The sequence below is a fragment of the Pseudogymnoascus verrucosus genome (assembly GCF_001662655.1).
Source record: "Pseudogymnoascus verrucosus strain UAMH 10579 unplaced genomic scaffold scaffold_3, whole genome shotgun sequence".
Lineage (NCBI taxonomy): Eukaryota > Fungi > Ascomycota > Leotiomycetes > Thelebolales > Thelebolaceae > Pseudogymnoascus > Pseudogymnoascus verrucosus.
This window is the reverse complement of record NW_017263654.1, coordinates 601,653-620,141: the sequence shown is the minus strand read 5'-3', so window position 1 is coordinate 620,141 and position 18,489 is coordinate 601,653. Positions and strand designations below refer to the sequence as shown.

The 18,489-nt window shown below is 51.5% G+C and overlaps 8 protein-coding genes across 8 annotated transcripts; 5 read left to right on the top strand and 3 right to left on the bottom strand.

Moving 5' to 3' along the window:
- The first annotated feature begins 98 nt into the window (after positions 1-98).
- On the top strand, positions 99-1,841 carry VE01_01223 (uncharacterized protein). The gene is made up of 3 exons (XM_018270748.2): positions 99-437; positions 490-655; positions 771-1,841. Exons 2-3 carry the CDS (start codon positions 494-496, stop codon positions 1,557-1,559), a joined length of 951 nt encoding a protein of 316 aa, XP_018134308.1. The 5' UTR covers positions 99-437; positions 490-493; the 3' UTR covers positions 1,560-1,841.
- VE01_01222 (uncharacterized protein) lies at positions 1,741-2,873 on the bottom strand. The gene is made up of 3 exons (XM_018270747.2): positions 2,723-2,873; positions 2,371-2,606; positions 1,741-2,313 (listed from the first exon to the last, which is right to left on the bottom strand). Exons 1-3 carry the CDS (start codon positions 2,759-2,761, stop codon positions 2,016-2,018), a joined length of 573 nt encoding a protein of 190 aa, XP_018134307.1. The 5' UTR covers positions 2,762-2,873; the 3' UTR covers positions 1,741-2,015.
- Positions 2,874-2,954: 81 nt separating this feature from the next.
- On the top strand, positions 2,955-4,600 carry PMI1 (Mannose-6-phosphate isomerase). Its single transcript, XM_018270746.2, has 2 exons — positions 2,955-3,222; positions 3,272-4,600. The coding sequence occupies exons 1-2, from the start codon at positions 2,989-2,991 to the stop codon at positions 4,499-4,501; spliced, it is 1,464 nt and encodes a 487-aa protein (XP_018134310.2). The 5' UTR covers positions 2,955-2,988; the 3' UTR covers positions 4,502-4,600.
- RIB1 (GTP cyclohydrolase II) lies at positions 4,547-6,307 on the bottom strand. Its single transcript, XM_018270745.2, has 2 exons — positions 5,052-6,307; positions 4,547-4,997 (listed from the first exon to the last, which is right to left on the bottom strand). Exons 1-2 carry the CDS (start codon positions 6,126-6,128, stop codon positions 4,956-4,958), a joined length of 1,119 nt encoding a protein of 372 aa, XP_018134309.1. The 5' UTR covers positions 6,129-6,307; the 3' UTR covers positions 4,547-4,955.
- Positions 6,308-7,086: 779 nt separating this feature from the next.
- ARF6 (ADP-ribosylation factor, Arf Arf6) lies at positions 7,087-7,817 on the top strand (the record flags this gene model as incomplete). Its single annotated transcript, XM_018270744.1, has 4 exons — positions 7,087-7,336; positions 7,400-7,546; positions 7,603-7,715; positions 7,764-7,817. The coding sequence occupies 4 exons, from the start codon at positions 7,087-7,089 to the stop codon at positions 7,815-7,817; spliced, it is 564 nt and encodes a 187-aa protein (XP_018134525.1).
- Positions 7,818-8,895: 1,078 nt separating this feature from the next.
- VE01_01218 (uncharacterized protein) lies at positions 8,896-12,753 on the top strand. The gene is made up of 2 exons (XM_018270743.2): positions 8,896-9,353; positions 9,403-12,753. Exons 1-2 carry the CDS (start codon positions 9,006-9,008, stop codon positions 12,535-12,537), a joined length of 3,483 nt encoding a protein of 1,160 aa, XP_018134526.1. The 5' UTR covers positions 8,896-9,005; the 3' UTR covers positions 12,538-12,753.
- MCM2 (MCM DNA helicase complex subunit) lies at positions 12,517-15,600 on the bottom strand. The gene is made up of 3 exons (XM_018270742.2): positions 15,463-15,600; positions 13,069-15,406; positions 12,517-13,011 (listed from the first exon to the last, which is right to left on the bottom strand). The coding sequence occupies exons 1-3, from the start codon at positions 15,465-15,467 to the stop codon at positions 12,790-12,792; spliced, it is 2,565 nt and encodes an 854-aa protein (XP_018134521.2). The 5' UTR covers positions 15,468-15,600; the 3' UTR covers positions 12,517-12,789.
- Positions 15,601-15,711: 111 nt separating this feature from the next.
- VE01_01216 (uncharacterized protein) lies at positions 15,712-18,043 on the top strand. Its single transcript, XM_018270741.2, has 3 exons — positions 15,712-15,868; positions 15,919-15,973; positions 16,026-18,043. The coding sequence occupies exons 1-3, from the start codon at positions 15,786-15,788 to the stop codon at positions 17,475-17,477; spliced, it is 1,590 nt and encodes a 529-aa protein (XP_018134522.1). The 5' UTR covers positions 15,712-15,785; the 3' UTR covers positions 17,478-18,043.
- The last annotated feature ends 446 nt before the right edge of the window (positions 18,044-18,489 follow it).

Below are 18,489 nucleotides of genomic sequence, written 5' to 3'. Positions count from 1 at the left end.
GCGGCGGTGGTGGGGTGGACAGGTCACGTGCGAGTTGTCAACAGCGTCCACCTTTTCGCCAGCCACGACTGAACCAGAACCACATCACAACTTTATATCAACGCGATAATATTTATATTGTCAAATACCATTGCCTTCCAGACTATTATAATGCTGTAGTATGGAGCAATGGGAAAGTAGGTCCTTAAGAGAAACTTTAAGCTGCTCCTCAATCCTTCTTCTCCCACTCGTGATAATTACGTCCTGATGACTCGATACGAATTATCAATTCCTCAATCACGGCCGCATCGTGGTTTCCACTTTTCACATTTGCCCCTTCAACGCCCTTCATCCCCCTCCCTCCCACATTTTTCTCCTCCCAGAAACATCATAAACATCATAAACTCCGCATATCTTCCATCTACTTCTTGACGTTCAAAAACGAAACAAATCTCAGGGTATGTAAGCTGGCTGTTAACATGCTGCTGTGTTCTAACTCCCCTTGGACAGGAACATGGCCGCACTACCAGAAAGTCTCTCTCCAAAGAGACCTGCAGACCTTCTTCTACCGCAGCCACCAAAAGAAGTGCAAATCCTCGTCATTAATCCAAACTCAAATAGAGATATGTCTGTCGGTATTGGCAAACTAATCAAGGGTCAAGCCTATCCTCCGGAGGTATGTCGTCTCTAGTGATAGCTTCTCTCCAGTCCCAAATTCATACTATTTTACCTCTCACTCTCCTCAAGTCGATATCATCGCTTGATTAAATAGATGTAGCTAATTTTATCAGCATACCAAACTCATAACCTTTACCGCCTCATCTGGCCCCACCAGCATTGATAATGAGGTAGATGCCCTCGCCAGCACCAAGGTCATATCCTATGATATCGCACAAGCTACTCCTTACTTCGCCGCCAGGGATGCCTTCATCGTTGCTTGTTTCAGCCCTCATCCTCTCGTTTCCGTACTCCGCAACCACCCTTCCCTCTATCGGAAACCCGTGATCGGCATTTTCGAAGCAAGCATCAGTTTATCGCTCAGCATGCTCCCCCTTTCGGTTCCAGAAGAGTATGTCGACCTGCCAGCTACTGCCGATCCGCAGCCCCCGGCACGAAAGTTCACAGGCACCAAATTCGGCATCGTGACGACAGGCGCGGCATGGGTACCCATCCTTACAGCAGGCGTTAACGACTATCTCGGTTTGCCAGCCAGCGAGACTTCCCAATCGGCGAGGTTCAAGGGAGTGGCGAGCACAGGGCTCACTGCGGAGCAGTTGCACACCACTCCACAAGAGGAAGTGAGGGAGAGGGTGGTCAAGGCCACAAGGCAGCTAGTTGCGGATGGCGATGTGGCTGTTGTAGTATTAGGCTGTGCTGGCATGGCTGGCATGGACAAGTGGGTTGAGGATGCATGTGTGGAAGAACTCGGACGTCGAGCTGCAAGCCTGGTGAGGGTCGTGGACGGGATTAAAGCTGGAGTTGCACTGGCTGTGGAAGAGGCCAGGCATATGAAGCAATTGGCGTACCGAGAAGCACCTGCAGCTGATGATGCCACCGTTATAGAGGCGGAGGCGTATTGAGTAATGGCGAGAGCCAATGTCGAGAGAGCGAGGCTAGATTATCTGTGCTGCCTAGAAGGTTGAAGAGGGACTGTGGATAGAAGTAGAGGTTATAGCAGCTATAATTAAAATAAAGGCATTCAATTACTGTGGCTATGATCGTCACATTAATTGTTCGGAAATACAGATCAAGAGATGATTACTATTGTCTAAAACTGCTGGCATCGATCCTTAACTATCCACAGTACAGTACAGTACCGTTCCTATGGAGACTTTGGACAGCACGAGTAGCGACATGCGAAGCAATACTTTTAGACAGACTATATTAGATTTTGTCTCCTAAGAAGTAATAACGCGTACACCTGGCTCTTCGGCTCTCCGTATTTAATTATCTCCTTTATTCTTTATCACGCAGCAAATGGGTATCTCAAAGCCTTCCATCCTCCTTTCACATCTCCCCCAGTCCTAGCTAACCTCTCAGTTGACGATAGTCCTGTAAATCTCTCTCCCCTCCAACGCCTCTTCCCCTCCCTCGGGCACTTCTCCGACCACCCTTCCCGGCCGCCCTGCCACAACCGAAAAACTTGGTATCACCATGCCAGGCGGCACAACTGTCCCATCCAGGATCCGAACGCAGTCCTTGATGAGCGCGAATTTGCCAATCACACAGTCCTTCCCAATATGCACCTTATTCCCCACTATCGCCGCCTCCACGATCGAGTTCTGCCCAATGAAGACGTGATCCGAGAGCTTGAGAGGGTGGTAGCTAAAGACCCTAAACCATCTTGTTAGCTTAATCCCCCAAATCCAGCCAACAAACGCAGTCGCATACCCCTTCATAACCCGCCCAGGTGGCTTCAACACGCATCCTCGACTGAGGAAGCAGTACCGCCCAATCGCGACCGCGACCACAGGCGCCTTCTTCTCTGTCCCACCAGCCGGCGCGTCGAGCGTGCGCACCAAGTCGCCGCGGATGATAACTTCCGCCTGGATGACGGATTTGCCGCCGAGGATGATATTCTGGGTGCCGATGATCTGCGACTTGCGGCTTACTTTGTTACCCGTGTCCTGTGAGAAGAAGCCAAGTCAGTTACGGTGACGACGAGGTGGGTCGACGGAAGGAGGTGCTCCGGGTCGCGCGCATTGGGAAGACACGACGAAGTGGAAGGCGGGAGGGAACGTACCGTCTCGATATACTCTCCGCGAGGGGGTTTGCGAGACATGGTTTCGGGGTGGGCGTTTACATTGCTGGTTTGAGGGAGGAGGGTAGAAGGCTATTTATTGAGACCAGGGAGCTCTTTGATATGGGGAGGCTGCGCTAAACCTTTGTTTCTGGTCACAGAGGCGGTGGTGGTAGGCAGAATAGCTTGGGTTGTTCAAGTGGGGGGTATGCTGATGTACTTCCCGCCCCTACGTAGGCACTATCTATACATACATTGCCCCTCTTGAAATGACGTTCCCACCTCTTCCTGCCTATAATCTGTCATCTGGCAGGTCTCAAGCTGAACATCGCAACAAAACTGATAAACCGTCATCTGCGATAATGCAGGTTCCCTTGATCCGCCTCCAATGCGGGGTAAATAGCTACGATTGGGGTAAGGTTGGCAACGACTCTGCTGCGGCCAAGTTCGCTGCTGCCACGCCATCGGATTTTTCGATTCAGGAGGAGAAGCCATACGCAGAGGTTTAAATATCTGGTACCTTTTTCATAATGTATGCTAATGCCCCAATAGCTATGGATGGGAACTCATCCCTCCAACCCTTCGAAGGATCTCACCACCCAACGAACCCTGCTCGACCTCGTCCAGGACAACCAAGCCCTTCTCTCCAAAGATATTGCTGAGCGATTTGGAAACAAGTTGCCCTTCCTTTTCAAGGTCCTCTCCGTAGGAAAGGCATTGAGCATCCAAGCCCACCCCCACAAGAAGCTCGCCGAAGTGCTGCACAAGAGGGATAGCAAGAACTATCCCGATGACAACCACAAGCCGGAGATGACCATTGCCATCACAGAATTCGATGGACTCTGTGGATTCAGGCCTCTGGCAGAGATTGCCCACTTCCTGAAGACCATCCCTGCTCTGAGAGAGATCGTTGGAGACTCCGAAGCTGCTGCATTCGAGTCTGCCATCAAGGGCCAAGACACCTCCACCGAGCCAGCCGCAGAAACACAAAACAAGAAAGCTCTCCAGAAGCTCTTCGGAACCCTGATGAACTCCAGCCCCGAGGCCGTCACCAAAGCCTGCGATGCCATCGTCCAATCCGCCTCCTCAGAAGGCGCCTCCTTCGCATCCGGCGGCCTTCCCTCCACCTCCGGTGAAACCCTTGCCCGTCTTGTCGCACGCCTCAACTCCCAATTCCCGCAAGACATCGGACTCCTCGTCTTCTTCTTCCTCAACTATGTCCAACTTTCCCCGGGCGAAGCCATGTTCCTCAAAGCTGATGACATTCACGCCTACCTCTCCGGCGACATCATCGAGTGCATGGCAGCCTCTGACAACGTCGTGCGCGCTGGCTTCACGCCCAAGTTCAAGGATGTGCCTACCCTCGTCGATATGCTGACGTACTCATACGCGCCTATTGAGGAGCAGAAGATGGAGCCGCAGGACTACGCGTACGCGACGCTCAATAGCACCGCGTACACGTCGTCGAGCCAGGCGACGCTTTATAACCCCCCGATCGACGAGTTTAGTGTCGTTAAGGCGGATTTGAGGCGCAAAGGCGCGAAGGCGACGTTTGAGGCGATTGCGGGGCCGAGTATTGTGCTGTGCACGAAGGGGAGCGGGTACATCGGGGTTGGGCCGACAATTGAGGAGATCAAGGAAGGATATGTGTATTTTGTCGGCGCGACGGCGGAATTGGTGTTGGAGAATAATGGGGAGGAGGAGTTTACGTGCTTCAAGGCCTTCTGTGAGTTGGAGAGTAACGCGGAGGAGGCATCGCACAACGAGAAGGAGAAGTTATAGACTAGTTTTGTTTTCTTGCTTCGTAAAACGAATGCAACGCAGCGACCTTGATAGAGAGAGATGACCTAACAAAATTCATACAATAAATGAAAAGAAAAGCCAGATTGTGGTATAAATATAATGATCTAAAAATTGTCTCTTTGATTTTTTAGTCGCTTATCCAGACGCAACATTGGTTCTATCCGTTATATGCATTCCCCACGCCCTTCAAGTAGATACACAAAACGCCGTGCCGCCACCCTGCAGGGCGTAATATATCATGTGAGAAATGCGTTGGACTTTTTTTGTCTGGTGCAGTGCTCTGAGTCGCTTGCGCGTTAATATAGTAATGTTGTATATGGTGTCGATTTTTTGCGGAGAGTGTGCTCTGGAAGTAGGTAGTAGTTTGTGTTAGGTAGATAATCAGAGTCGAAATCTGTGGGCAGGTGGAGCTGGTATCGGTTGGGAGCGATTATCATGCAGTCTCCATGCTTAACATGTGGCCCATCTTCTCAATCTGTGTTGTCGTTAGCAAGGCTCATGATGCAAATTTATCAGGGAAATGTCTTACCTTCGTTCTCAAATACTCTCCGACTTCAGCACTCTTAATTCCTCCCTTGCCCCTCCACGCTAATGGCACCATTGCCACACGCTCCTTCACCACAACCTCCCTATTGGGCCCTTCAACCGCACGCACCTTATCAGGATTATTCGTCAACAGCCTAATCTCACTCTGCCCCAAATCCTGCAACATCGCCGTCGCCAGCCCATAGCTCCTAGCATCGGCTGGATGCCTTAGCAGAATATTTGCCTCCACTGTATCACTTCCCAGATCTTGCAAATTATACGCCTTCAATTTCTCGCCAAGTCCGATCCCGCGGCCCTCCTGCCGCAGGTACACTATAACCCCGCCACTCGACCCTGGCAGTGCCATCAGCCGTGCCGCCTCATCTAGCTGCTCGCCACAGTCGCAGCGTGCACTCCACGCCGTCTCGCCTGTGTAGCACTCAGAGTGTATCCTCACGAGCGGGGTGTCACTCTTGGCGGCCTCCGCTTGCGAGCCAGGGAGCTGGCTCGTCGTTCGTCCGGGGTACAGGCGCCCTGTGTAGGCACCACGGATCATGCGATCCATCTCCGTCTCTCCGGAACGCACAGCGTCGAGGCTGCTACTGCGAATGGTGTTGCCAAAGACAATGGCAAGATGTTCCTTCTGGTCGACGTTGTTGGTGTACAGATGCAGGAACATCTCTGTGCCGGTAGTAGTGGGGATGCGTGCGCGCACCACGCATGTCACCTCGGGGAGGACCTCGAGTAGGCGCGGCTTCTTGGAGCCGCATCCGCCATCTGGAATGCTGCTGTCGACGGGTACGGATGCAGCTTCGCGGTTTTGGGCGGGTGTGGCAGTCCCTGGGGTTGCCGGTGGAGTGAATGCGGGGCTGACGAGGCCGGGGAGGGCTTCTCCCTCGGAGGAGGAGAGGCTCAGATATGATGGGAGAGCGGAGGCTTGTGGTCTTTCGGGGTGTGCGCGTCCTTGCGTTTTGAGGTCGTGTTCGGGGACATTATGAGGGGCGGAAGGGTTGAGGCGGGGCGAGTAGAAGGGGGGAAGGTGTGAGTCGTGCTCGCGTGCTTGGTCGTGTCCCTCAGCCATAACGGCGCATTCGCGGCTTTAAGCTGTACAGCACAATGGCAATGGCGGTAGCAATTGCACGGTAGCCGGTAGTTTTGAGTCGTAGAATGAGTATATAGAGCGTGGTTCGGTATATGTATTTGGAGAAGTGAGGGGATAAGTTGACGTCCGGGATTATTGATGATGGGCCGGCAAGCCCGAGGTCGCTTGTCCCGCACTTTCTAAGGGCCTAGGCAAAATATGCCTTATCCTCCGTAATCAATCGATAAGCAGAGTAGTGCACGTGCGATGACGGAAAAGCTGACTAAGTGGAGTACAAATCAGCAATCAGCATTGATTAGTGGTAGAGTCACATTTCACGTGATTGATAATCCACGTGAATAGTCACGTTTTGTGGAATCGTGAGGTGATATAAGCGAGAAACAAACGTGGGGGTTGTGGCGGGGTGTGGCGGTGCACTAGTCCCCAATTGAACCCCGTTTTCCATCACATGACATCCCATACCCGTCAAGTTCGGCGCAATGTGGCTAGTGAACCCCAAGGGGAAATTAAGGGTTGTGGAAACTCCTCCAACCCCCCCCTGACGACTGCCGAGAGACATTGAGCGGCTATCGCGTGTGTGTCCACACTCTGGAGATTGAAATAATTTACTTGCGAATGCAAACTTCCTGCGCAAATTTACTGAGTCCTCCTTAAAGCTCTTTTCACCAAGCTGTCCTCTATTTACGTTGGTGGTACGATCAATTCCGCGACCTCGCGCCCAGATAAACACTCCCCTGACCTACACGCGACCCTCTCGAATTTCGTGTTTCGCATCGCATTCCCCTAATCAACTTGCGCACCAACCCCGCTCTTACTCGACTCTCTCAGCTCTCACCGACATCTGTGCATCTGTGCATCTCAGCCTTGCAATTGAAGCATACGAAGAACCAACGAAAGACCGTCTACCTGACTCTCACGCACGCGCTCCACCGCCAACATGGGCGGCCAGATTTCAAAGATGATGGGCAAGATCTTCGGATCGAAGGAGATGCGCCTCCTGATGTTGGGACTCGATGCTGCGGGGAAGACCACTATTCTATACAAGCTGAAGCTCAACCAAGACGTGACGACTATCCCAACTGTCGGGTTCAACGTCGAGACCGTCACATACAAGAATGTCAAGTTCAATGTCTGGGATGTTGGAGGACAAGACAAGATTAGACCCCTATGGAGACACTACTATTCAGGTAAGACATCACTGTTATAGCGATGATGCCTTCAAAGCTGCAAATTCTAACATTGTGGTACAGGCACTCAGGGATTGATCTTCGTCATCGACTCTTCAGACCACGAGCGGATAGAAGAGGCGAGCCTGGAACTAAATCGCATTATCAGGGAACGTGAAATGAAGGAGAGCTTGCTGCTCGTCTTCGCCAACAAGCAAGATGTCAAAGACGGTACGTTTAGCCTCCAACCCCAGCTCCTTTCAGATACAAGACTAACCTTCGTCCAGCGATGACACCCCAGGAAGTGACCAAGGCCCTGAAGCTCGAGAAACTGGAAGACACGATCTGGTATGTCGTGCCAAGTTGCGCCACAACCGGCGAGGGACTCCTCGAAGGCCTCGTAAGACCCCCTTTTCCCTCTTCCCCCAACCGCGCTAACCCGCTCCAGGCCTGGCTCTCCAACAACATCAAGACACCGCCAGCAGGCACGGTCAAGACGTAACCGCTCCAGCACACGTACAGCACACGCTCACCATAAACGAAATTGTCACGGTCATCCTTTCTTTTCCCATGTCATGCGCGCGCTTCATTTGCATCCATATTGTCTAGCGTTTCCTGTCGGCGGCGATACCACACTCTGCTTCGCTCACCTCGTCTCCTGACTCCGCGTCCCTGTCAGGTCGGTTCGACCAGTTACGCGTCGGGACTGGGTTGGCAGGGAGGTTGCGGGGGGCTGGGCAGAAAGCTTATATCTTTTGTAATTGTAATACTATCTGTTGGGGACGGTAAACTGGCGGATTGGAGGATTTTTAGGAGTGATTTGTGGGGAAGGGGAGGTTTGTTACTGTCGTGTCGGTGGAGATAGATTATATTTATCTTAAATTTGCCGACTATTTTAGGGACTGGAGATGGTCTTTGTGCCGTGCTTGTGTCTGCTGGTTGCTTTCGGATTTTCCCCTAGCCTACATGGTTTTCCCATGCAACCTGATTGCTTACTGGGACCCATCGATGTGTAACAATGCACAGCTTAACAGGGTGTGTCTATCCAATACAAACACCGCCAGCAATAACAGCAACAGCAATATCCAGTTCAGCGCTTAGATGGCACCTTTCGTATCCTCAGCATTTCAAAATCTTTACATAAGAAGTTGAACATAAGAGGTGCAGCTCTTGAAGAGTATAGAGGACATTGTTGGGGAATATAAATAGAATGAAAGAGTGCTAAGGTAACTCTACGAGAATATGATCGCATTGGGCCTTAAATTCCTACCATTTGCAACCCATGAACACACGCTACTGCCGACGACTACGCTTAACGGCCCGCACCGGAGTTGTGGAGTTTGTTGAATATACGACCTCTCACAATACTTCTGTACGCGCCAACATTTTGTTCTACCGCAATTGACAGGGACCTTGTATGGGGCCTTGTATATACCTTACTGAAGTCGGTTGGTTCTAAGAGACTGGTAATATCGCTAAAACAGTATTGCAGCCTAAATGTTAGAAACGGTTTCACTACGCGCTGCCCAGCCTCGTCATGGATGTGCATGGAACACACATAGCGCCTTGTGTCAGTGTATCTCAAAATAACCACTACTTAGCATATATCTTCCAACACAGTTATCTTTGGAATGCATATAGTTTTGCTTGATGTAGGCCGTTACCTGTTGTCCTTTAGGATGTCACTACCATGTCTATCATATTATCAAATGCTTCACGACTGAAGCCCGAACTTCGTCTAGCGCAAGCCGTTTCGCAGTTTGAAGCGGACCTCTCGAGTGAACAGAAAGTTGCGTTTCGTAACTACAGATCTCAATGGCAAAATTCCCCTCCAGGTCCTAGCGATGTCATGCGACTCACGGCCGAGGTTGACTATTGCGCTTCTAATAAGAGTAGCCGCGGGCGTTGTTTTGGGCCGCGGATGACCAATTTCCTGCAAGCCGTTCAACAATTTGCTGCGCTTGGTGATATCATACTAGGCGGGTCCCAGAATATAATAGCATGCAGTGTCTGGTCGTTGGTGCGAATGTCATTGCTTGTCAGTATCCCTTGAGCCCCTTAGCTACGTTCTACTGACATATTCGTAGTTAATTGCAAACTTCTCTTCCTATCTAGAAAAGCTATCGACTCTTCTTATGACTGCCGGTCAATCGGCTCCCCGTTACCAAATGATAGCCTTGCTATACCCCCAGTCAAAGAATCTACAGTCATACCTGCCTGAATATTTCGTTGTAGTGGTTAATCTTTGCCATCGATTGTTAAAGTTCACGCAGAAGTCTGCCTTGGGGCAATTTGCATCTAGTCTAAGTGATTTAGACACGAAAACATACCAGTCAGAACTTGGCCATTGGGCGAATGCGATTAAAGAGGAAATGAGCCTTCTGATGGCTAAAACGATTGAGGGGGAAGCCCAAGACAACTCTATATTTAGAGCTTTTTCTAACAAGATCTCTAAATCTATATCACGCGAGCAAAAGTTGAAGGCAAGCTTACGGATCCTCGATTCCTGCTCTACATATGATTACGAGACGACTTGGAAGCAGACTCGAAAGATTGGAAATACAACTCTATTCAACCTAATTGACGAATACAAGGACTGGAAAGGACAAGATACCTCCTGTACACTTATATATACAGGTGGGCTAGGATCCGGAAAATCCGTTTTGCTAGCCAACCTAATTGACGATCTACATCTTGATAGTCGAAATAAGAATATTACGGTTTCGTACTTCTTTTGCCGGTACGACATTCTAGAAAGTCTGAAAGCGCGGACAGTCATTGGTTCTCTGGCCCGACAACTGCTACGCCCGATAGCAGATCTCGCAACGGTGGCGGGATTCATCGACAGGACTGCTACTTTTGCTCTAGATTTCGAAATGATGTTCAGTTTACTCCAACGCGCCATTGCACCGAATTCTAGAGCATACTTCGTCCTTGACGGGTTAGATGAGTGTGACTCTGCCGAAAGAGAAATATTGGTTCTACAACTCCGCAAGCTCCAGGGGATATTTCCACTGGTTTTATGTCTATCAGTTAGACTCGATCCCGGCAATGTTTTGAAACTCAGCCTAGAACGGTTCATTGCCGCCCAGGTCATATCAATTCCCAGTGATAACCCCGATATTACTTCGTTCATATCAGCAGAACTAGAGAGCCACATAGAGTCCAACCGATTGGTGATAGGAGATCCCTCGCTTATACTGGAAATACGAGACTTTCTCCTTGAACGATCCCACGGAATGTTTCTCTGGGTAGCTCTGCAAATCATATCCTTGTGCGACATGAAAACAGATGATGCCATTCGCCAGGCTCTAATAAACCTTCCTAAGGATCTTTCAGAAACGTTTTCTCGTATTTTGCGGAAATCAGAAGGATCTGGAAAGGCTTATCAAAGACGGATATTAGAGCTTGTAACTATAGCTCGCCGTCCCTTAACAGCGGAAGAACTTAGAGACGCCTTGAGTGTAGACCCTGGTGATCCTGTCTGGAACTGGTCAAGGCGTCTCAATGACGTGAATTTTATATTAACCTGCTGCGGGGGCCTCCTTACTATTGATGAAGAGGAGAGAACTATACGGCTCGTGCACCATAGCGTCAAGCAATTCCTTCTGAGTGGGTTTGAAGACTCAGCTAACAGAAAAATCACAGTCGATAGCGCAAACAGGGCAATGGCAAGTATCATTGTTACATACCTCAATTACGGCGTTTTTTCAACCCAGGTATCTACTACGGTAGTCCCCCAAATAATGACTGCATCAGCACCGTCCCAAATTATACGTTCAGCGCCCGACTTACCAAGCATCGTTAAAAGTCTCACATTAAAGCTCTTAAATTCTAAGAAGAAACCTGGCTTTGACATTGGAAAGACTCTTGCGGAAACAACCAAGCTTTTCCGTTCTCAGCCGATGGATGAATTTCCTTTTTACTCTTATGCAAAGCTCTATTGGTTGCCGCATATCTTTTTCATTTCAGAGAAAGAGCCGATTATATACGACCTGCTGCGCAGGCTATGTAAAGGCAATGCAATAAACATGAATGCAACAGATAAAGATGACTGGACTCCACTGTCACTAGCCGCGCGGGACGGGCATGAGGCTCTATTAAAGTTGTTGCTCGACTCCGGCAGTGTCGACGCAGACTTAAAAAATGGAGTGGGACGGACGCCGCTCTCTTGGGCTGCAGAGAATGGGCAAGAGGCCGTCCTCAAGTTGCTGCTCGACTCTGACATTGTCGACACCAACTCAAAGGACAGAGTGGGACAGACGCCGCTGTCGTTTGCTGCAGAGAATGGGCATGAGGAAATAGTGAAGCTGCTGCTTGACAAAGGTGCTAAGCTAGAGGCCGAAGACGGAGGTGAGCGGACGCCACTCTCATGGGCTGCAGGAAATGGACACATTGCCGTGGTGGCACTATTACTTGATGAGGGCGCAAATCTAGAGTCTGAGGACTCCGGCGGCTACAGGCCGCTCCTATGGGCCGCACAAAATGGGCACATAGAAGTAGTGAAGCTCCTACTAAACAAGGGTGCCAACCTAGAGTTTGAGTCTAACATTGGCCGAACGCCGCTCTCGTGGGCTGCAGAGAATGGGCATGAAGCAGTAGTGGAGCTGCTGCTTAATAAGGATGCTCGGATAGAGTCTAGGTCAGACGATGACCGGACTGCGCTCTCAGGGGCCGCACGGAATGGGCATGAGGCAGTAGTGAGGCTTCTGCTTGACAAGGGTGCCAAGCTAGAGTCTACACGTAACAGTAACCTGACGCCACTCATGTGGGCTTCAATGTATGGGCGTGAGGCAGTAGTGAAGCTACTGCTTAACAAGGGCGCCAAGCTAGAGTCTACAACTGACCGTGGCCGGACATCGCTCTCGTACGCTGCTGAGGATGGGCGTGAGGCAGTAGTGAGGCTTCTGCTTGACAAGGGCGCTAAGCTAGAGTCTACAGACATTCATGGCTACACGCCGCTCTTATGGGCTACACGGACTGGGCGCGAAGCAGTAGTGAAGCTGCTGCTTAACAAGGACGCCAAACTAGAGTCTACAACTGACAGTGGCCGGACATCGCTCTCGTTCGCTGCAGAGTATGGGAATGAGGCAGTAGTGAGGCTTCTGCTTGACAAGGGCGCTAAGCTAGAGTCTAAAGACATTGATGGCCATACGCCGCTCTTATGGGCTACACGGAGTGGGAACGACGCAGTAGCAAAGCTGCTCTCTTCTATTACTTAAATTCTTAGATCAACGTATTGGATCGTCGTTACCATGTTTCCAAGTCTGTCTCGGACAGGCAAGTAACCATTTTTCGAGCTGTTCGCGTTAAGATCCTTACAGTACTCCATTTGCAATACAGATATTCCATGTGGTTGCGTAGTTCTCATCAAGCATTAACATTTGGTATTGATTACGCATAAACCCACTCCCAGTCCCTCAACTCCTCCAGCAAACCCATTCATTCTAACATGTCCATTCAACATAACAATTCTAGGCCGTCACGCCCACTGGAACTCCCTTCCCTGGCCTCGCAAGCGTGTACTTCGCAAACGACCGGGCGAGCGCCTTGCGACAGCTCAGCTTCTGCGCACCAACAAAACTATCCACCGTCACGGCAATGGCACGGTCGACATCCCTCGCGGAAGCATACTCTGAGAGCCTCATGCGGCTAAACGCCTCGGCGATACGCATAATAGCCTCAAGATGACGGACCTGCATATATTAGTAAAGAACCAACAGACCAGGTAAACAACAAGGGGAGAAACTCACAGTAATAGGGAACGCTCCCGTAGCCAACGACTCGCGGCGCATATCCGCAAACAGGCGCGCCACCTTATCCTCGTCCATCTGGTACAGCTTCGGGCGACAGCGCTCGCGCGAGTACAGGATGTACTTGCGTAGCAACTCCTGGGGGATCTCGCCCTCTTGTTTCGGGCCGTCGCGCTCGACCTCCATGCGCTCGCCCTCCGTGTCCTCCTCACCGGTGGCGGCGGCAGGGTGACTGCGTCCGTGAGAGGCGACGACGAAGCGAGCGAGGCGCTCGTCCTCCTCTGGCTCGACGGTATCGCGGACAACGCAGAGAATGTCGAAACGTGAGAGAATGGGCTCAGTGAGGTCGACGTTCTGGGAGAAGGGGAGGGTGGAGTTGTAGCGGCCGCCATTGGGGTTGGCAGCTGCGACAATGCCGCAGCGCGCCTGGAGGGTGGTGACGATACCAGCTTTGGAGATGGAGATGGTCTGCTGCTCCATGGCTTCGTGGATGGAGGTTCGGTCGGCATCGTTCATCTTGTCGAACTCATCAATCAGACAGGTGCCGCGATCAGCAAGGACGAGCGCGCCACCTTCCAGAGTCCACTCTGATGTGAGAGGATCTTTGCGCACTGAGGCTGTGAGACCGACCGCGGAAGCACCCTGACCTGTTGCGAAAACGGCGCGGTGGGCAGTCTTCTCCACGTACTTGAGGACTTGGGACTTGGCGGTTCCGGGGTCACCAAGGAGAAGTACGTTGATGTCGCCACGGATCTTGTGTTTGCCTTGGCCAACCTTGCTAACGCCGCCAAAGAGAGATAGGGCGACAGCAGTCTTAATGTCGGTGTGGCCATAAATGCTGGGTGCCATGGAGCCAATGATCTTCTCTATGATCTGCGGGTCGCGAGAAAGAGCGCGGATTTTCTGTTCATCTTCTTCTGTGAGGCGGAAGCCGGCAAGCTGGTCGTGCAACTTGACAACGTGGTTTGCCTCAAGGATTGTGGCGAAGACAGGGAAGCCGTTGCGGTTGTTCAGCTTGGCGTCATAGTTATTGCGATAGACGCCCGTAACCTCGATCTCCTCACCCGGCTTGGCTGAGTCAATGAGATCCCAGAGAAGGATGACCTCGCGGTGCCGAGGTAGGCGACCTGCGGGTACTGTACCAGGGGACTCCTGGAGGGTGAGTTTCTGGAAGTTGCGGTAGACAGTCTTATCAGAGTTGACGGTGAAGGGGCCGCGAGACTGGCAGCTTTGGCAGTATGAGATCTTAACCTCGACATTTGATTCTTGCATGAAAGGTCCAAGGGTAGTTTTGCACTTGGAGCAATCAAACTTGACGTATTTAAGCTGAGGGAAGACGCCACTGCGGCGTGTGACAACACCGCTGACACGGATAAGGCTGTTAAGATGGCTTTGGCGGAGTTCACGGAGAGTGTATTGGGTAGGTAGGTCGGAGATGCGGACGTGGATCTCAGAATGGATTTTCTGGTAGTCGGGATAATGAAGCAGTGTAACTTCCATAGCAACCTCATCGAATATCTTCAGCATCTCAGATGGGGCGTTTGCGAGGAAGTATGCCAGAATAGCCTTTGAAGTACCGAGATGGTCATATGACACTTCAAGGGACTCTGCGTTGATCTCTCCGAGCGTGCGAACCCTGTTTCCGTAGACTGAGGAACCATTGTCATCAGTGTATTCCGTCAAGAACGACTTGAACTCTCTTGCAATCGTTCTCTGAACTTGTGGTAGGGCAACCCATTCCACCACACTCGTCGCTTTGACATCTTGTAAGGCCTCCAGCGTCAACTCTTCTTCCATGATATTGTCCATCATGTCTTCATCCGGCTCCTCGTCATAGCGATGGCGGCGGCGCCTGGGCTGGTTGGTGAGGTCCATTCCATCGTCTTCTTCCTCATCTTGGAGGAAGGCTGCTGGCATACGGCGTCGGCGAGCAAGCTCACGATCTCTCCTGTTGAGTCGCTCTTCTAGCTGGCGTCTCGTTGAAGCATCCAATTCCTCGTGGTCGCCTTCATCGTCGATATCGTCACCGCCATACTGGTCATCCTCGCGAGCCTCGTAGTCGCGCTCAAAGTTGTCCGCAAAGAGATCAATTCCGTCGTCCTCCTCTACCATCTCATCTGCATCGTCGATATCCGCGATAAAGTCGTCCACTATGTCATCGTCGTCGTCGTCGGCACGGTCAAGATGATATGCGGGCGGCGACGATGGGATGATGGCGGCAGCAGGACTGGAGGCATAACCAGAAGTCGGCACATCATCTTCATCTCTGCCACGTTTGCCCAGGTTTCTGCCTCCTGCTCCGCGGTTCGCGGAGTCCATATTGGGCCTCAATGGCGAACTGTAGAGAGTCAGGGATGATTGACCCAGAGCGTTCGGGATAATGTTAGAACATACCTCATGGTTGCAACAATATATATTTAAATGTGCAAAATCCTTTTGTTTATACCAGAGTTTGTTGTTGATAATGGTAGCCTGGTCAATGACATGGATGAGTTGGCGCTGAGTTCAGGAGGGGGGATAATTGATCTGTTCAGACGCGTCTTGAAGTTTCGCGTTTCGCGTTTACGCGTCGGCGCGCTTCCACTCTATTACGGTGACCGAGATTGCACGAGGCTGTGGATATGGTCTCGAGCCTCGCCATATCCCGACCCTGAACACAACAAAACTACATCACAATTTACCATAACTGAGCTTTAAAACTAAGAAGAACGTATAAAATGGCGTCTTCGCAAGATATTGCTGATTCCAAGCGACGAGATAGCGATTCTGCAGCTTCTCAGGACTCACAAACCGCCGCCGAGTACGCGGATCCTATCCAGCTCGTCATGACATCCACTGACTTTTGATCAGATTCATCAACAGCCAACTTCAACTTGAGGCAGATGCAAGAGAGGCTCTCCCATATGTATGCATGACTCGATTCTCTATTATATCTGACAAAAACTTACCGAATCCAGAAATTCGACACCTGCACGAAACAACTCGGTCCTTTGCGCCAGGACCTCTTCGCCTGTATAACCTGCAACCCGCCACCTGCGAATCCATCCGATCCCTATACCCCAGCTGGAGTCTGCTATTCATGCTCGGTTGCGTGTCACGGCGAGCATACTCTTGTTGAGCTGTTCTACAAGCGCAACTTCGTTTGCGACTGCGGTACGACGCGTCTCCCATCCACTGCGCCGTGCACCTTACGGATCAACTCGGAGACGGGACAGAAAGGCGGAGTGGTCAATGAGCCGTGTGAGGAGAAGAACGAGTATAACCAGAACTTTCGAAACCGATTTTGCGGATGCGAATGCGACTATGATGCCGAGTCCCAGAAGGGGGTGATGTATCAGTGCCTGGGCCTTGGGCCGGCAAGGAATGGTGGATGCGGCGAGGATTGGTATCATACTACTTGCGTGGTTGGATTGGATCCATCGTGGCATGATGAGGCGATGAAGAAGAAGGCAGCTTTGGCAGAATCTACAGTTGGAAATGACCAAGGATCGACGACTGCCATAGTAGAAGCCGATGGGGATGCCATTGATATCGAAGATGGTATGCCAACACCGCCTGGGTTTCCTCACGCCGATGACTTTGCTGGTTTTATCTGCTACAAGTGTGTCGAGGCAAACCCGTGGATCAAGGCATATGCTGGCACAGAGGGATTCTTGCCGCCTGTGTTCAAACGGAGCGGGGCGCCTTCGCCTCAGGCCAAGTCGGAGAAGAAAGAGGATCAAAAGGCGGCTCTGAAGACGACATTCGCTCCTGTTGCTTCATCGCAGAAGCGAAAAGCAGAGGATGATGGTGCTGACGCTGATGTGGAGACAAAGCGAGCGAGAGGAGACAATGACACGGAAGGCAAACCCACATCAACGGCCACCGCCGAGCCAAACACCAATGGTGATGGCGCGACAAACTCAAGCATGAAGGACGAGCCAGCGTCTTGCAAAATCAGCCATCTTCCCTCCCCACCAACTGAACACTTCTCCCTCTTCTTCAAAGACGACTTCCGCGCCTCTTTCTGCCGCTGCCCAGCTTGCTTCCCCCACCTTGCCATTCACCCCCAGCTCCTCGACGAAGAAGAGTCCTACGAGCAATCCCTCTCGCACTCCTCGGCCGCATCCGACGGGGCAGGCAGCACGCTCGGCAGCCACGCAGGCAGCCTGTTGGACCGTGGCGAGCGCGCACTGAGCACCATGGACCGCGTTAAGGCGATTGAGGGCGTGATGGCGTTTAACCACCTCAAAGAAAAGTTGACTCCGTTTTTTAAGGAGTTTGCAGAAAGTGGGAGGGTCATTAGGGCGGAAGATATTAAGGCACATTTTGCGAAGATGAGAGGGGATGAGGGGGGAGCCGGAGAGGTGGAGAGAGAGAAGGCTGGGAGTGCGGAGGAGGATAAGAGGCGTGAGCAGGGAGGGTATTGAGGTAGTAGTGGGAGGGGAAGTGTATGATTATTTACGAACGGGCGGGGATATAGGAGGAGTATAGGAGGATAAAGGACCCTGACAGGCAGGCCCATACAGTTTAGGTCTCGAGCCGATCAGGATAGGTTGGGGCTCGATGGACACGGCGCTATTTGACACTTGCCGGCGGTTTTCATATGAAGCTATCGAGGGGCATAGATACCGTAATTTATCAGATCTTGCTCAATTAACACGGTCGTCGGTCTCTCAATTTCATCACGTGTGCTCACTGGAAGTACGTACAATACGAATCATCTTAACATCCTCGAACACTCTCATCTTCACCAACTCCGTACACACTGTATAGTTGTTAGATCCAAATCCCTACGCCACACACACAAACGACAGACGATGTCGGCGAGGCCGAGGCCTTCTCCACTACCCCAACGCCACGATCGACCGCCTGACATACCAAGCTTCCCACTGGATAACCCTCCGTCCCCAACTCAGCGGCGCCTTTTCTTACTTTTTCCTCCCCCATTCCCTTACCGTTATAAGTCAAAGGGCGCGTGCACTGTAATCCTAGCCTCCGAACCAGCGCCGTCCAATCGCCCCCTCAGCGCGCCGTGCGGGACCGATTGGAGTGCGGGGGCTTGGTTCTTATCAGTCACCATCCTTGCTGGCAGATTGGCAAGGGCGGGTCTGGTCTATTGGAGATGCTTGTCGTGATAGATAACCATATGTGCCGCGTGTCTCGCTCCTAGATATTTCACCGAAGCCTGTACCATATACGCATACTGTAAGCGCATATAATGGCGGCGCTGGTATATCAGAAAAAACTTCCAGAAGCGGCGTCCCTCGTTCTTGCCGTGTGGGGGTGAGACACGCGACGTACGACATGCCCATGCCACGCGCATCCCAATCCATCCCATGCCAACTTTCCCTCCTCCGCTTTGGACCCCTGCAATGTCGGCGATAGCTCTTAGCTCTTGATGTCATGGAAATGGCAGTTGCCTGCCGCACCACTGCACCC

What these genes read in the sequence shown, in the direction of transcription:
- VE01_01216 (XM_018270741.2), top strand. Translation starts at nt 15,786, where the DNA reads ATGGCGTCTTCGCAAGATATTGCTGATTCCAAGCGACGAGATAGCGAT. An exon ending in GACTCACAAACCGCCGCCGA is followed by an intron (nt 15,869 to 15,918) that starts GTACGCGGATCC and finishes ACTTTTGATCAG; the next exon opens with ATTCATCAACAGCCAACTTC. An exon ending in CAAGAGAGGCTCTCCCATAT is followed by an intron (nt 15,974 to 16,025) that starts GTATGCATGACT and finishes TACCGAATCCAG; the next exon opens with AAATTCGACACCTGCACGAA.
- PMI1 (XM_018270746.2), top strand. Translation starts at nt 2,989, where the DNA reads ATGACGTTCCCACCTCTTCCTGCCTATAATCTGTCATCTGGCAGGTCT. An exon ending in AGGAGAAGCCATACGCAGAG is followed by an intron (nt 3,223 to 3,271) that starts GTTTAAATATCT and finishes ATGCCCCAATAG; the next exon opens with CTATGGATGGGAACTCATCC.
- VE01_01222 (XM_018270747.2), bottom strand. Translation starts at nt 2,761, where the DNA reads ATGTCTCGCAAACCCCCTCGCGGAGAGTATATCGAGACG. An exon ending in GCGGAGAGTATATCGAGACG is followed by an intron (nt 2,607 to 2,722) that starts GTACGTTCCCTC and finishes TTCTTCTCACAG; the next exon opens with GACACGGGTAACAAAGTAAG. An exon ending in CCTGGGCGGGTTATGAAGGG is followed by an intron (nt 2,314 to 2,370) that starts GTATGCGACTGC and finishes AAGATGGTTTAG; the next exon opens with GGTCTTTAGCTACCACCCTC.
- VE01_01223 (XM_018270748.2), top strand. Translation starts at nt 494, where the DNA reads ATGGCCGCACTACCAGAAAGTCTCTCTCCAAAGAGACCTGCAGACCTT. An exon ending in GTCAAGCCTATCCTCCGGAG is followed by an intron (nt 656 to 770) that starts GTATGTCGTCTC and finishes TAATTTTATCAG; the next exon opens with CATACCAAACTCATAACCTT.
- RIB1 (XM_018270745.2), bottom strand. Translation starts at nt 6,128, where the DNA reads ATGGCTGAGGGACACGACCAAGCACGCGAGCACGACTCACACCTTCCC. An exon ending in GAGAGTATTTGAGAACGAAG is followed by an intron (nt 4,998 to 5,051) that starts GTAAGACATTTC and finishes ACGACAACACAG; the next exon opens with ATTGAGAAGATGGGCCACAT.
- VE01_01218 (XM_018270743.2), top strand. Translation starts at nt 9,006, where the DNA reads ATGTCTATCATATTATCAAATGCTTCACGACTGAAGCCCGAACTTCGT. An exon ending in TGGTGCGAATGTCATTGCTT is followed by an intron (nt 9,354 to 9,402) that starts GTCAGTATCCCT and finishes ACATATTCGTAG; the next exon opens with TTAATTGCAAACTTCTCTTC.
- MCM2 (XM_018270742.2), bottom strand. An exon ending in CGGGAGCGTTCCCTATTACT is followed by an intron (nt 13,012 to 13,068) that starts GTGAGTTTCTCC and finishes TAATATATGCAG; the next exon opens with GTCCGTCATCTTGAGGCTAT.